This window comes from Ranitomeya variabilis, chromosome 6, assembly GCF_051348905.1.
Source record: "Ranitomeya variabilis isolate aRanVar5 chromosome 6, aRanVar5.hap1, whole genome shotgun sequence".
Lineage (NCBI taxonomy): Eukaryota > Metazoa > Chordata > Amphibia > Anura > Dendrobatidae > Ranitomeya > Ranitomeya variabilis.
Genome location: NC_135237.1, coordinates 89,511,804 through 89,528,743, shown reverse-complemented (window position 1 = coordinate 89,528,743; position 16,940 = coordinate 89,511,804). Strand labels below are relative to the sequence as shown.

At 42.0% G+C, this 16,940-nt stretch overlaps 1 protein-coding gene across 5 annotated transcripts in view; it reads right to left on the bottom strand.

Annotated features, from left to right (window-relative positions):
- STK31 (serine/threonine kinase 31) overlaps window positions 1–16,940 on the bottom strand; it is a 150,438-nt gene that overhangs the window by 80,609 nt on the left and 52,889 nt on the right. For all 5 annotated transcript variants that reach the window (XM_077268772.1, XM_077268775.1, XM_077268776.1 and 2 more), the window contains 3 exons: window positions 13,610–13,826; window positions 4,295–4,410; window positions 2,041–2,200 (listed from right to left, as the gene is read on the bottom strand). In XM_077268772.1, the coding sequence (XP_077124887.1) occupies window positions 2,041–2,200; window positions 4,295–4,410; window positions 13,610–13,826 (493 nt within the window). The remainder of the gene's footprint in view (window positions 1–2,040; window positions 2,201–4,294; window positions 4,411–13,609; window positions 13,827–16,940) is intronic.

Genomic DNA, 16,940 nt, shown 5'->3' with positions numbered 1-16,940 from the left:
TTTGTCCCGAGTACGCTGCTACCCCATATGTTGGGGTAAACCCCTGTTTGGGCACACGGGAGAGCTCGGAAGGGAAGGAGCACTGTTTTACTTTTTCAACGCAGAAATGGCTGGAATTGAGATCGGACGCCATGTCGCGTTTGGAGAGCCCCTGATGTGCCGAAACAGTGGAAACCCCCCAATTATAACTGAAACCCTAATCCAAACACACCCCTAACCCTAATCCCAACAGTAACCCTAACCACACCTCTAACCCTGACACACCCCTAACCCTAATCCCAACCCTATTCCCAACCGTAAATGTAATCTAAACCCTAACCGTAACTTTAGCCCCAACCCTAACCCTAACTTTAGCCCCAACCCTAACTGTAGCCTTAACCCTAGCTCCAACCCTAGCCCTAATGGGAAAATGGAAATAAATACATTTTTTTTATTTTCCCCTAACTAAGGGGGTGATGAAGGGGGGTTTGATTTACTTTTATAGCGAGTTTTTTAGCGGATTTTTATGATTGGCAGCCATCACACACTGAAAGACGCTTTTCATTGCAAAAAATATTTTTTGCGTTACCACATTTTGAGAGCTATAAATTTTCAATATTTTGGTCCACAGAGTCATGTGAGGTCTTGTTTTTTGCGGGACGAGTTGACGTTTTTATTGGTAACATTTTCGGACATGTGACAGTTTTTGATCGCTTTTTATTCCGATTTTTGTGAGGCAGAATGACCAAAAACCAGCTATTCATGAATTTCTTTTGGGGGAGGCGTTTATACCGTTCCGCGTTTGGTAAAATTGATAAAGCAGTTTTATTCTTCGGGTCAGTACGATTACAGCGATACCTCATTTATATTATTTTTTTATGTTTTGGCGCTTTTATACGATAAAAACTATTTTATGGAAAAAATAATTATTTTTGCATCGCTTTATTCTCAGGACTATAACTTTTTTATTTTTTTGCTGATCATGCTGTATAGCGGCTCGTTATTTGCGGGACAAGATGACGCTTTCAGCGGTACCATGGTTATTTATATCTGTCTTTTTGATCGCGTGTTATTCCACTTTTTGTTCGGCGGTATGATAAGCGTTTTTTGCCTCGTTTTTGTTTTTTTTTTCTTACGGTGTTTACTGAAGGGGTTAACTAGTGGGCCAGTTTTATAGGTCGGGTCGTTACGGACGCGGCGATACTAAATACGTGTACTTTTATTGTTTTTTTATTTTATTTAGATGAAGAAATGTATTTATGGGAATAATATATTTTTTTTTTCCATTATTTTGGAATATATATATATATATTTTTTTTTTTTTTTTACACATTTGGAAAATTTTTTTTTTACTTTTTTACTTTGCCCCAGGGGGGGACAATACAGATCGGTGATCTGCCAGTTTGCATAGCACTCTGACAGATCACCGATCTGAGAGAAGTGCAGGCTGCTTCACAGTGCCTGCTCTGAGCAGGCTTCTGTGAAGCCACCTCCCTCCCTGCAGGACCCGGATCCGCGGCCATCTTGGATCCGGGTCTGGAGCAGGCAGGGAGGGAGGTAAGACCCTCGCAGCAACGCGATCACATCGCGTTGCTGCGGGGGGCTCAGGGAAGCCCGCAGGGAGCCCCCTCCCTGCGCGATGCTTCCCTGCACCGCCGGCACATCGCGATCATGTTTGATCGCGGTGTGCCGGGGGTTAATGTGCCGGGAGCGGTCCGTGACCGCTCCTGGCACATAGTGCCGGATGTCAGCTGCGATAGGCAGCTGACACCCGGCCGCGATCGGCCGCGCTCCCCCCGTGAGCGCCGCCGATCGCGCTGGACGTACTATCCCGTCCGTGGTCATGGGGGCCCACCCCACCTTGACGGGATAGTACGTCCGATGTCAGGAAGGGGTTAAATGGTGATATGGAAACCTTTAAAAAATTGCGAAAAATTATAAAGAAAAAGCATTTAACAAAAATATTAAGTTGAATTAAACAAAAAGCTCATTTTCAGATGAGAGTCTGAAAACAATAAATAAATGAGAAATTGATGCATCGGAAATTATTTTTATTCTTACCACATCTGAACATTCTTGAATCATTTTCTGAGCCAAGCTGTACTCTTTCCAGGTCTCCTCTAAAGCATTTAAAGACGATGGAGCAGATAGTTGTTCCTGACTAACAGCCTTAACGGCTTCCAGAAGATCATCAGCAGCAGTCATGTTGCCATTTTCATGTCTGCCAATATATAAGACATTATCATATGAACACCATAAAGTGTATTACCCAAATATACTGCATCTCCGTTCATCATATCCAGCTGACAATCACATGCACACAAGTGTAGCTATAGTCTAATGCCATATCTAATCACATAGATTTTATAACTCACTAGTAGTGATGAGTGAGTGAACTTGTTGTTCGGGTTTACCCGAGCACACTTGGGTGGTCTCCCGAGTATTTGTGACTTCTCAGAGATTTAGTTTTTGTCGACACAGCTGCATAATTTACAGCTGCTAGCCAGCCTGAGTATATGTGGGGGTTGCCTGGTCGATTGATAGATTTAAATAAATATATATATATATATACACACATATACATACATATACATATATACACACATATACATATATATACACATATACATATACACACATACACTCACCGGCCACTTTATTAGGTACACCTGTCCAACTTCTTGTTAACACTTAATTTCTAATCAGCCAATCACATGGCGGCAACTCAGTGCATTTAGGCATGTAGACATGGTCAAGACAATCTCCTGCAGTTCAAACCGAGCATCAGTATGGGGAAGAAAGGTGATTTGAGTGCCTTTGAACGTGGCATGGTTGTTGGTGCCAGAAGGGCTGGTCTGAGTATTTCAGAAACTGCTGATCTACTGGGATTTTCACGCACAACCATCTCTAGGGTTTACAGAGAATGGTCCAAAAAAGAAAAAAAATCCAGTGAGCGGCAGTTCTGTGGGCGGAAATGCCTTGTTGATGCCAGAGGTCAGAGGAGAATGGGCAGACTGGTTCGAGCTGATAGAAAGGCAACAGTGACTCAAATCGCCACCCGTTACAACCAAGGTAGGCCTAAGAGCATCTCTGAACGCACAGTGCGTCGAACTTTGAGGCAGATGGGCTACAGCAGCAGAAGACCACACCGGGTACCACTCCTTTCAGCTAAGAACAGGAAACTGAGGCTACAATTTGTACAAGCTCATCGAAATTGGACAGTAGAAGATTGGAAAAACGTTGCTTGGTCTGATGAGTCTCGATTTCTGCTGCGACATTCGGATGGTAGGGTCAGAATTTGGCGTAAACAACATGAAAGCATGGATCCATCCTGCCTTGTATGGAGCATCTTTGGGATGTGCAGCCGACAAATCTGCGGCAACTGTGTGATGCCATCATGTCAATATGGACCAAAATCTCTGAGGAATGCTTCCAGCACCTTGTTGAATCTATGCCACGAAGACTTGAGGCAGTTCTGAAGGCAAAAGGGGGTCCAACCCGTTACTAGCATGGTGTACCTAATAAAGTGGCCGGTGAGTGTATATATATATATATGCATACACCAGCTCTGGTACACAGCCACTGACCTGTCAATCAACCAGGGGAGTGTGCTGCTAGGCAGAAAACACAGAGCGAGGCTGAGAGGCTAGAAGTGAATCGTCACCTAATAATGTACTACCAGACAAACTCATTTCTGGAGCAGCGCTTTGGGGTCATAAAGAGATTTAAGAGATTCACTCTCTTAACAGCTGAACAATTTGGCAAGGGGAGATAAAAGTGTCCAACAGGTTCCTTTTTAGGTGCATTTATACTGCACGATTATAAATAGCTAGTGTTGGACGAAAAGATTTTTTGGTCTGCACAAATGATCATCTTTCTCGGCAGTATATCAGCCCGAGTAATGGAAACTAGAATAAGATAAAAAAGAATAGATAAATGAGTGCTGGGATATCTACATGGAGTAAATATCAGGTTCAGTGCAGAAAAAATATAACATCATACAAAACAAATGTACACGAGAATTACATAACAAAACCATTGAAAGTTTATTACGGTAATTAGAAAACTTACAATGGTTTTGTTATATGTGGTTCTCATGTACAATCTTATATTATTTCTATGCAGTGATATCTACTGAGTGCATTAGTCCTTTGCTAGGATAATGCCATTCTTCAAGTTTTTCCTATGGAGATGAATCGTTACATGTTGTAAGACTTGATAAAAGGAGGGAAAGTAACTGCAATGGAGTCTGAAATTCTGCAGTGTGAATTGCTTAAGTCAACTAAATTCTAAAATGACCAAAATATTATCTCACCTAACACCTTTAAGTATCTCAATCTTAGCTGCTAATGCTTTTAACTTGTTCCCTGCTGCAGACTTCAAACGCAATTCCAAGTCATTAATGCTTTGTATGAAGTACTCCTTCTGCTTCTAAAAAAAGAAAAAGCATGGTTACATAAAAAGAGTGCACCACACCTTAGATCTCCAATGAATTATGTTTGTTTCTGATACTCAGGAAAGCCTTACTCTAAAATTCTCACCGCAGCCCAGCCCATAGCTTTTTTATTTTTCCATCAATATGGCCATATGAGGGGCTTGTTTTTTGCGGGACAAGATATAATTTTTGCTATTATGATTCTCCAGATCATTACGAGTTTGTAGACATCAGAGATGTATAGGTTATTTTTTATTTAAGTGGTGAAACAAAATACTAAGTTAATTAAAATTAAAAAAAAAAAATTGTGTAATTTTCCGAGACCTGTAGCGCCCCCATTTTTCGTCATCTGGGGCTGGGTGAAGGCTTATTGTTTGCGTGCCGAGCTGATGTTTTTAATCATGCCATTTTGGGGTAGACGCAATCTTTTGATCGCCCGTTATTGCATTTTAATGCAATGCTGCAGCGACAAAAAAAAAACAACAAAAAAAAAACGTAATTCTGGCATTTTCACTTTTTTCGCTATGCTGTTTACCAATCAGATTAATTCTTTTTATATCTTAATAGATCAGGCGATTCTGAATGCGAGTAAACCAAATGTTTGTTTTTTTTGCTTTTTTATGGTTTTATTTTGAGCCAAATAGGGGGGCGTTTGAACTTTTACATTTTTTTATATTTTTAAAAACCTTTTTTTTTTTTACCTTTACCTTGCTTCAATTGACTCCATGGGAGACTAGAAGCTGTGATCTTCTGATCGTCTCTACATATAGGCGATGATCAGATCGCATGTGTGTTGAAGAAATGCTTACTTGCTATGAGTGCTGACTGCTGAGCGACACTCATAGCAATCCAGCAATGACAACCATAGGAGTCTGCTGCAGACCTTTGGTGGTCATGCCAACCCGCGGTCATGTGACAGGGGCGACGATTGGCGGGATTGGTGACAAGCTTCCAGCACGATCACATTAAATGCTGCTGTCAGAGATTGATAGCGGCATTTAACAGATTAACAGCAGCAGGTGGATCGCAATTCCACACGCAGCTGTTAGGGGCACATGTCAGCTGTTCAAATCAGCTGACATGTGCCAGGAAAGATTTGGGCTCAGCGCCGAAGCCCACATCAAAGGGAGAGACAACATGAACGGTACATGTACCATGCATCATGAAGGGGTTAATGTACAGTGAAGAAAAATTAATTGATCCCTTTCTGATTTTGCAAGTTTGCCAACTGACAGACATGAACAGTCTATAACTTTAAGGGTAAGTTAATTGTAACAATGAGAGATAGAAAATAAAATCCAGAAAATCACATTGTATAAATTATATACATTTGCATTTTGCAGTGAGAAATAAATATTTGATCCCCTACCAACCATCGGGCTATGTGAGCACTTTGTGTGTTTGCTTGCAGAAATTTCTGCATCTCTTGACAGAAAAACTCAGCTACAAATACGTGCGTTTTTGATGCATTTTTGTAAATCCATAGAGTTAAATAAAGCGATAAAAAAATTTAAAAAAAGTGATGTAATTTCCTTATTCAACCTCTTCAGCCAGATACTCATTAATATTAAATAGAGTCACACAGACTAGCCTATGTAGGAGCATTAACATAATTACGGTAACCTACATATGCTGTAACAAACAAGCAACTGTCAGAAATCTGCGTGAAACGCAATGTTTATTTTTATTTTTTAATTAAAAAAATTGCGTGGGCTCCTGCATAATTTTCATAACCAGCAGAGGGAAAGCAGACAACTGATGTTAATATTCTGGGAAGGAGCCAAAAGGTTCCCAGGCTATTAATATCTGCTCACAGCTGTTTGCTTTGCCTTTACTGGCTAGTTTACAGTGGAACCTTAGAAAAAAATTGACATGAGGTCCCCCTATAAAACCAGTAAAGGCAGACCGCTGCGGGCTGATATTAATAGCCTGGGAAGGGGCCATGGATATTGGCCTCCCCAGGCTAAAAACATCAGCTCTCAGACGCCTCAGAAATGGCACATCTTATAGATGCGCCAATTCTGGCACTTAGCCTTGCTCTTCCCACTTCCCTGTAGCGGTGGCAAGTGGGTTTCATATTTGTGGGATTGATGTCACCTTTGTATTGTCAGGTGACATCAAGCCCACAGGTCAGTAATGGAAAGGCATCTACAAGACACCTATCCATTACTAACCCCATAGTAATATTGTATAAAACACAGACACCCAGAATAAAGTCCTTTATTTGAAATAATTACACGGACTCCTTTATTGAATCTAAATTTACCATACTTACTGAACGCCTAATCCCTGATGCCCTCATCTCCTGCAAACAATCAAAAAATAGTAAACCGACATATACTATCCTGTCCGACGTAGTCCATTTAATACAGAGTGTCCCACAGCGATCTCGTGTGTAGAACAGTCACATTGGGAGATGTGACTGCTCTACCCGGCCTCCGGTGATACACTGACAAGAGGTAATCGCTCCCGCAGTGTATCACTGAGCTGCTGTGAGAGTTCAGAGTTCATCAGCTGATCAGCTCCAGTGCTCACTTCTACAGCGGTGTGAGAACTTTCTCATGCAGCGGTGCTGTAAGTGAGAGCAACGGAGCTGTTCAGCCGATGAACTCCGGTGAACTCTCATGGCGGCTGTGATACACTGCGGGAACGACAACCTCCAGTCAGTGTATCGCCGGTGGCCGGGTAGAGCAGTCACATCTTCGATGTGACTGTTCTACACGTGAGATCGCCGTGGGACACTCTGTATTTAATGGACTACGGTGGAAAGGTGAGTATAGTTTGGTTTATTATTTTTGATTGTTTGCAGGAGACACAGGCATCGGGGATTAGGCGTTTGGTATTTATTTTGTATGTGAATGTGTATGGAATTATGCAACCGTTTAGATTTTTTTACAATTGAACACGGGCGCCGGATGATTAGATTATTCTCCCATCATCGGCTCATGCTGTCTCTGTTGTATGTGACAAAAGACGTAGCCGGATGGGAGTAGTAGTCCCATCAGACGACGCCTGGGTACACACACACACACACACACACACACACACACACACACAGTCTCCGCCCACACACACACATTCTTCGCCCACACACTCTTCCTCCATCTGACATCATTTCCTTTGACAAATCGCGGCGTTTTTGGCAGCAAATATGCAAACCTTTTTCCATCTGCGTTGTTGCTGCAGATTTGACTGACTTAATTGAAGTCGATGAGTCAAAAATCTGCTGAAACGCAAAAAGAATTGACATGCTGCAGAAAATAAAACACTGCAAATACGGGTGGAAATTCACATGTGCACAACACTTCAGGATTGTCATTGCATTACCTTGGATAAGTATTCCATTGCATTTTTGGACCATTTAAGTGTGTAAATAAACACATCAAAAACGCCCTTAAGGATAAGTTCACGCAGGGCACTTCTGCTGCATTTTTTTATGCTTATTTTCAGCTGCTTTTTACAGTACCAGCACAGCCTATGAGATATCAGAAATCTCATGCACACACATTGGGTTTTTGTGTGATCAGCATTTTGTGCTTTGCGTTTTTGTTTTTTTGTTTTTTTACTACATAGGGCATGTCACTTCTTTCAGCATTTTTCACCCATTGACTTGAATGGGTGGTGAAAAAATGCTGCAAATACGCTAGGACTTTTCTTGCAGCGCATTTGCTGCAGAAAAGTCAAGGAGAGCCGGATGCAACGTCACACTCTGCTCTGCTACATCTAGATGGCAGGCTGTGTTGGGTTGAACAATTAATAAAATGTTCACTCTCTAGTTGCCTACTCCTGGCCTAATGGATATTGATCAGGTGCGCACCAAAAGAAATACACCACACAGTCGGATGTAAACTCTCCTTGATCAATCTATGGCTCAGCTCCAAAGGGCTTTATTCAGTCAGAACACAAGTTTATATATCTCCTGTAAGGGGGCTCGGTTAGCTCTAAAATGGGAGTGATCGGATGTATTCCATTGGTTAGTGGGTTGGGCAATGAGCAAGTCCATAGGTGGATCCATGAGGTCATCAGGGTGGGTTGGTCCATGAGGTCATCAGGGTGGGCGTCACTGAGTGGATCCATGAGGTCATCAGGGTGGGCGTCATCTTGGATATCAGCACATGGCATGCTGATACAGGAAATGGCAGCCATCTTTGGTGTCTCACTTTGATCTGGGAAAACTTATGTAAGGTTAAACAGTACATGTTATGGGTTGCTTCTCTCAATTACCTTATGTCTTATATCTTGAGGTTAATTAAGTATTTGATCTTATGGCTCTCCTCAACAGCTGCATGATGCATTCTTGCAGCCTGTCATCCAGCAGCGAACCCCCCCATTCACTTGAATGGGGGGGGTCTGACATTAGTGTTTGACACGCTGTCATATGCATGACAGCGCAGCAAACACCACTTCTGATCAGCGGGAAAATCCTCCCCTTGGGTCAGAGAGCCGCAGTTCCCAAGCTGTCAGAAGACAGCGGGGAGGGCTCAGCTGTGATTGGAGGTGTAAACTCACCTCCGATCACTGGTGTCAGCTTATGGGACTACTGCTCCCATCATCTGACACCTACAACCACTAATTAGTGACAGCAAGAGCGGCGGATGGGATTTTTTATCTGCTGCTCCTGCGCTATAAATAATTTAAAAAAAAATAAATAAAAAAATCGGCGTGGGTTCCCCACTAATTTTGATAACCAGCCAGACAAAACTCACAGCTGGGGGCTGCAACCCCTTGCTGTCAGCTTCAGCAAGGCTAGTTATCAAGAATACAGGAGTCCTCACGCTATTTTTTTTTTATTTAAATAATTTAAAAAAACAAAAACCCGGAGTGGGGTCTTCCCCATATTTGACAACCAGCCTTGCTAAAAGCTCACAGCTGGGGGCTGGTATTCTCAGGCTGGTAAGGGGCCATTGATATAGGCTCCCCCAGCCTAAAAATAGCAGCCCGCAGATGGCCAGAAAATTCACGTCTATTAGATGCGCCAATTCTGGCGCTTTGCCCGGCTCTTCCCACTTGCCCTGTAGGGGTGGCAAGCAGGGTAGTAAGGGGTTAATGTCACCTTGCTATTGTAAGGTGACATTAAGCTGGCTTAGTAATGGAGAGGTGTCAACACCTATCCATTACTAATCCTATAGTAATTAAAGGGTAAAATAAACACACACACACACACACACACACAGATAAAAGTCTTTTAATGAAATAAAACACCAGTGTTTTGACCATATTTTTATTGTTCTGCCATTCCAAAGCGAAGCCGTCGATCTACTGTAATAAAAATAAAATAAAAAAGGAAAAGTATACTACCTGATCCGTCGTAGTCTGATATAACGAGTGTCCCACGCAGAATCTGGGGGAGGTAAAGCTTACAACCGGGAGCGATGCTAATGCTCCCGGCTGTAAGCTACTGGGGAATGAATGAGACGCAGCGAGCAAGCACAGGTTCACTAATTAGCGGAGACGTCACCGAGCCTGCGCTCCCTCACTGCCTAACCGGAGGTAACCTCTGCACTGTGGGAAAAGGCCAGGGAAGAGGATACCGCAGGTAATGTAATGTATCTATTCTATTCAATCAATCTATATTCTATCATTCGATCAATCTATTCATTCTCTCTACAGGAATCTGTTTTTTGTTTTTTCCTGTATGTGCACTCAACTTTATTGGCATGCACAAGTAAAAAAAAAAAGCATGAAAAAAACGCACCAAAAACGCACCTAAATCTGCGTTTTCGGCTCAGCTTCTTTCCTGCCAAGATGATCAGGTTTTGCTGCAGAAAAAAAAAATGCAGCAAAAACGCCGTGTGAACTTACCCTTAAATGCTGCAAAAACGCCCTGTGTGAACTTACCCTTAAGTGCATTTTTTTCCTCTTTGTCCATGCTAATGTCCTTGAATTTTCAGCAGCAAAATCACAGCAAATAATGATACCTGCGTTTTCGCAACACCCATTCAAGTCAATGGGAGAAAAACGCTGAAAAAATGCAGCAAAAACACTGAAAGAAGTGACATGCTCTATGTCCAAAAAACGCAGCAAAGCACAAAATACTGATCACACAATAAACCAATGCGTGTGCATGAGATTTCTGGAATCTCATAGGCTTTGCTGGTATTGTAAAAAGCAGCTGAAAATTAGCATTAAAAAAAAAAAAAAAACCACACAGCAAAAACACCCTGTATGAACTTACCCTAAGGCCATGTGCACACGATCAGGAATGGCGGAGTATTTTACTAATGCAAAATCTGCATCTGAGGCCACTGGCAGGTCACCTGCGTTTTTACATGTGGCTTTTATGCGTTTTTTTAATGCATTTTTTTCGTCACTTGAAATAAAGCTAATTGAAAGTTGACTTGTAGGAAGAGAAAAAAAATGTGATTTCCTGTTTGCAGATACATTGGGGGTATGTTCCCACAGTCAGTACATCTGCAGCGCCCAATCCGGTGTCCAGATGGTACAGCATAGTAGATGGGATTTCTTGAAATCCTATGTCCACCCACACCCACGGAGACTGACATGCAGCGAGTCTTTCCAACCGCAGCATGTCAATTTATGTAGAGGAGACACTCCGCTGTGTAAGTTACCCATACACACCTTTATAAAAGAATCCTATCCACAGACTCAATCAGTCAGACTAAGCTCTACAACATGGGCAAGACCAAAGAGCTTTATAAGAAGGTCAGGGACAAGATCATAGACCTGCACAAAGCTAGAATGGGCTACAAAACCATAAGTAAGATGCTGAGTGAGAAGGAGACAACTGTTGGTGCAACAGTAAGAAAATGGAAAAAATACAAAATGACTGTCAATCGACATCGACCTGGGGTACCATGCAAAATCACAACTCGTGGGGTATCCTTGATCATGAGGAAGGTGAGAGATCAGCCTAAAACTACACGGGGGGGACTTATTAATTATCTCAAGGCAGCTGAGACCAGTCAAATTGAGATCTTTGGCATTAACTCAACTCGCCATGTTTGGAGGAAGAGAAATGCTGCCTATGACCCAAAGAACACAGTCCCCACTGTCAAGCATAGAAGTGGAAACATGTTTTCGGGGTGGTTCTCTGCCAAGGACACAGGACTACTTTATCGCATCAATGGGAGAATGGATGGAGCCATATACCAATACAGTGACCCAAAACATACAGACAAGGTAACAAAGGAGTGGCTCAAAAAGAAGCACATTAAGGTCATGGAGTGGCCTAGCCAGTCTCCAGACCTTAACCCCATAGAAAACGTATGGAGGGAGTTGAAGCTCCTAGTTGCCAAGCGACAGCCTCAAAATCTTAATGATTTAGAGATGATCTGCAAAGAGTGGACCAAAATTCCTCCTGACATGTGCACAAACCTCATCAACTACAAAAAAACGTCTGACTGCTGTGCTTGCCAACAAGGGTTTTGCCACCAAGTATTACGTCTTGCTTGCCAGAGGGATCAAAAATTTATTTCTCACTGCAAAATGCAAATAAATGTCAATTTATACAATGTGATTTTATTTTTGATATTCTCTCAATGTTCAAAATAACCTACCCTTACAATTATAGACTGTTCATGTTTTTGTCAGTGATCAAACTTACAAAATCAGCAATGGATCAAATACTTATTTCCTTCACTGTAAATGTGATAGAAAATGTACACCGTGCATTGTTAACGAAGGCACACTTCAAGAATATTAAAAGGGAATCTGTCATCAGGTTTATGTTATGTAATCCAAGAGAAGCATAAACAGGGGCAGGGATCCAGACACCAGCAATGTGTACTGGACCAATTGCTGAAGTTTTGATACAATCTCTAATTGTACCTGCTTCAGATCTAGCAGTTCTCTAAATGGTGAGCTCTGTATAAGGCCGGAATCACTCACAGCGAGATACGGCCGAGTCTCGCAGGTTAAAAAGAAGCTATGGAGCAGGTGGCCGCACGTTCCGCTCCGGAGTGCCGGTGCCAGAGCTTTTTGTTAACCTGCTAGACTCGGCCGTATCTCGCTGTAGTGTGACTCCGGCCTAACCCAGTCAACACCACTGATTAATTACAGAAGAAAGAAACTGGGAAAGAAAAAGGGCAATAGGGTCTTATCCGATGATAATGGGGTGTCAGAGAAAGGGGAGATAAATTCACGTTGCTAGGTTGCTGAATATAAAACAGCAGCTGCACAGATACCGGTCAAAAGGACGACCAAGGATACAAAGAGGAAGACGGATGCATCTCTGGCGCTGCTGCTATCCAAATATATGTAAAATTAAAACATTTAGACAGGTTTAAAAGTCAATATGTGTCGAGGCCATGCAGGACCTCTTCATCAGGACAAAAAAAAAAAAAAAAAAGCCGGGGGTTTGTCCTGATTAGGTCCTGCGTGACCTCGAAACGTATTGACTTTTAAACTTGTCTAAAGAAATGTTTTAAATTTTACGGATATTTGGATATCAGCAGTGCATGAGATACCGCAGTCTTCCTCTCAACATCACTGATTAACAACTTTCAGTGTACACTGTGCATAGGCAGCAAGCTGATAATCAGTGGTGGGTGTGGAGTTATACAGAGCTCATGAATATGAAGGACTACGTGGCAGCAGGTTTACTAATCTATTAAATGTTAAAATCACTGATCAGCAGGAGTTTAGAAAAACCACAGCAAGCAGCCCAATAAGTGACATCACTGGGAGCAGGGTTTCTGTCTACATTATGCTGCTCGCAGATTCAGGTGCAAAAATATGGTGACAAATACCAATTAATGGTAACACATAGTTCTTAATTTATATACGATTATCTGAAATATATTCTAAAGGGTAAATAAAGTTTGTTCCAACCAATAATGGGAATCGTGTTAGTAATCTAAAACAGCTTTAAACCAATGACCATGCACGTCAGGGTCATTTCTGAATTTACAAATGTCTAGAATTAATTTTCGTTTAAAGGGAATTCATCAGATCCAGATTCGCTATGTAAATAAAAGCAGAGCATGTTAGAGGAGATAACCAGCATACAGAGCAAGGGTCTGTCACAGGTAACCGTCATCTGTGAAAGGAGGAAATAATATTATAACGGTGCTGCGCTCTGCTTTACTAACATAGTTCTTTGTAATAGACTGTATGTGAGGCCATCTATTTGGTAAATCAGCCCTAAGAGGGACGTGAAATGAACATGTAGACAATTTCTTAAGCATATTTTTAGCAAATCAGACTTGTCAATATAGAAAGAAAAAAAACATCTACCTTACTCTCAAGATCAATGTTTTGGATATGCAGCTCTAAAGCTCTCAATTTCTGAGAGAGGACTTCCTTATCTTCTTTCAGCTGTCCACATTCATCCAACTGCTGCTTTTTCTTTTCCTTTAATTGCAGGTTCTCATTCTTTAGCTGTTTGTTTTCATCCTTTAGTTTCTCATTTTCCTCCAACCACTTATTGTCACTTCTCACACCATTAGAATTACTACAAGGTGATCAACAAGTTCAAGAGCTCACACAGACAAGGCAGGTTAACAAATCATTGACTTATCAGTCATAATTAAACAAGTATATTTATTTACAAGAGAACCCCGTAGTAGAAATCCAAGGCTGACATTCAGAGTTCAGCCACGGATGTGCCTGCAGATCCTCATGAAGATTAGCCACATTTTCAATGCCATAACTCATAGATGCATTGTGATAATCTGCAGCTATTCCATGGGAAATAAAAATGAACACTCATACTTCCGTAGATGTTTTATGCACTGCATGCAAAAAAAAAAAAAACTTCTTAAAGAATTTTTCCTCTGAATGGGTTATAAAATATTCCTTTTTGATACCAAAAAAAATTTAAAAAAAAAAAAAAAAAAGAGGGTTAACTGTTGTAAATCACTAGTTGACCCTATGGTTGTGTATTACTGACTTTCATACTGCTAAAGGGTTGCTCACATTTTCTGACTTAGGCTAGGTTCACACTGCGTTAATGGGTGTCCGCTAGCGGACTCCGTTACATGGCGAAATTGTCGCAATTAACGCCATGTAACGGGTCCGTTAGCGCACCCATTGACAGCAATGTGCTAACGGGTTGCCAACGCATCGCTAGCGCATGCCATTTTCGGCACGCGCTAGCGATGTGCCGTTATTTTCTGACGGAGAAAAAAAAAAGCGAGGTCCGTTCCTCTGCGCTAGCGGGATCGGCAAACGCGATCCCTATAGATACATTGCGTTAGCGCAATCCGCTAGTGCTATGCGCTAAACGGATTGTCCTAACGCAATGTGAACCTAGCCTCACGCATTCACCAAAGACCTGCATCACATCCCGCTGTGTAGCCATAGAGTGAAGCACTGCTTTGAGTGCTATAAAACAAAATTCAGTGTGAAGACTCAAGTAGCAACATCCTGTACCCAAGGTGCTTGTGTCTCCCAAACACATAAGGAAATTAAGATTTTTGATATATATATAATTGTCTAAGGGTAACTTCCGTCTGTCCTTCTGTCTGTCACGGATATTCATTGGTCGCAGCCTCTGTCTGTCATGGAAATCCAAGTCGCTGATCGGTCGTGGCCGTTTTGCCGCGACCAATCAGCGACGGGCACAGTCCGGCGGCAAAATGGCCGCTCCTTCCTGCCCATAGTCAGTGCCCGCTCCATAATCCCCTCCAGTCAGCCCTCACAGGGTTAATGCCAGTGGTAACGGACCGCGCGATGCGGCGGTGTAACGCACTCCGTTACCGCTGCTATTAACCCCGTGTGACCAACTTTTTACTATTGATGCTGCCTACGCAGCATCAATAGTAAAAAGATCTAATGTTGCAAATAATAATAATAATTAAAAAAAAAAAAAAAAAGGTTGTTCTCACCTTGCAACGATCGCTGTCCTCGGCAGTGCAAGTGGCAGGTTCTGGTGCCAAGGATGCTATGCGAGAAGGACTTGCCATGACGTCACGGTCATGTGACCGCGACGTCATCACAGGTCCTGCGCTCATACCAACCCTGGGACCGGAAGCTGCCGCGTGCACTGCACACAGGCGCCAGGACTTCAAGGGGCCTTCGGAAGGGGAGTATATGTTTATTTTTTATTTTAAGTCTTTTTTAACCACGCATATAGTGGCCACATTGCTACATACTACGTGGGCTGTGCTACATACTGCGTGGGCTCTGTTATATACTACATCTCTGTGCTATATACTATGTAGCTGGGCAATATACAACGTGACTGTGCAATATACTACGTGGCTGTGCAATATACTACGTAGCTGTGCAATATACTATGTGGCTGTGTCGGTTCTGTTATATACTACATCGACTGTGCAATATACTGCGTAGCTATGCAATATACTACGTGCCTCTACAATATACTACTTTGCTATGTTATATACTACGCGGCTCTGCTATATACTATGTCACGGACCAATATACTACATAGCTGTGCAATACACTACGCAGCTGTGCAATACACTACGTGACTGTTATATACTACGTGGCTGTGCAATATACTACGTTGCTCTACAATATACTACGTGGCTATGTTATATACTACGTGGCTCTGCTATATACTACGTGGCTGACCAATATACTACATACCTGTACAATACACTATGTGGCTGTGTTATATACTACGTAACTCTGCTATATACTACGTACGCTGTGTTACATACTACGTAGCTCTGTTATATACTACGTAGCTCTGTTATATACTACGTAGCTCTGTTATATACTACGTAGCTCTGTTATATACTACGTAGCTCTGTTATATACTACGTAGCTCTGTTATATACTACGTAGCTCTGTTATATACTACGTAGCTGTTATATACTACGTAGCTCTGTTATATACTACGTAGCTGTTATATACTACGTAGCTCTGTTATATACTACGTAGCTCTGTTATATACTACGTAGCTCTGTTATATACTACGTAGCTCTGTTATATACTACGTAGCTCTGTTATATACTACGTAGCTCTGTTATATACTACGTAGCTCTGTTATATACTACGTAGCTCTGTTATATACTACGTAGCTCTGTTATATACTACGTCACTGTGCAATATAGTACGTAGCCTGTGCTATATACTACCTACATATTCTAGAATACCCGATACGGTAGAACCGGGCCACCATCTAGTGTATGTATGTATGTGTGTGTATATATCTTTGTACGGAATGATGTAGGTTACTGCGCTATTCAATACAGCAAAGAAACCATATAAACAGAAATGGGTGCATGGCTTATAAGGACTCTGGACCATCATCCTCATCAATTGGCGTTAGCTGCTGGACAGAAGGTCTGCAAATCTCTTACATTCTGGTGGTAAACAGCATAGCATTTGATTAGCCAGGGCCAAAAATCTTGTGTGCGGCTCGATGCAATTATAACATTGCATGGCTAATCTATTACCTTTCCAGTGTCCCTGATGTAGCTTTGGATTTGCTGAGCTCCTGTCTAGCTGCATGACACTACTGACCTGGCTTCATGGACAAGAGTCCCACAAATTGATCTGCGCCTCACTAAATATGAATGCATTTGTTCTTAAAGGGAACCCTGTCAGCAGGATTGAGCACAGTAACCAACACAGCATCAGGTCGGCGCCATTATAC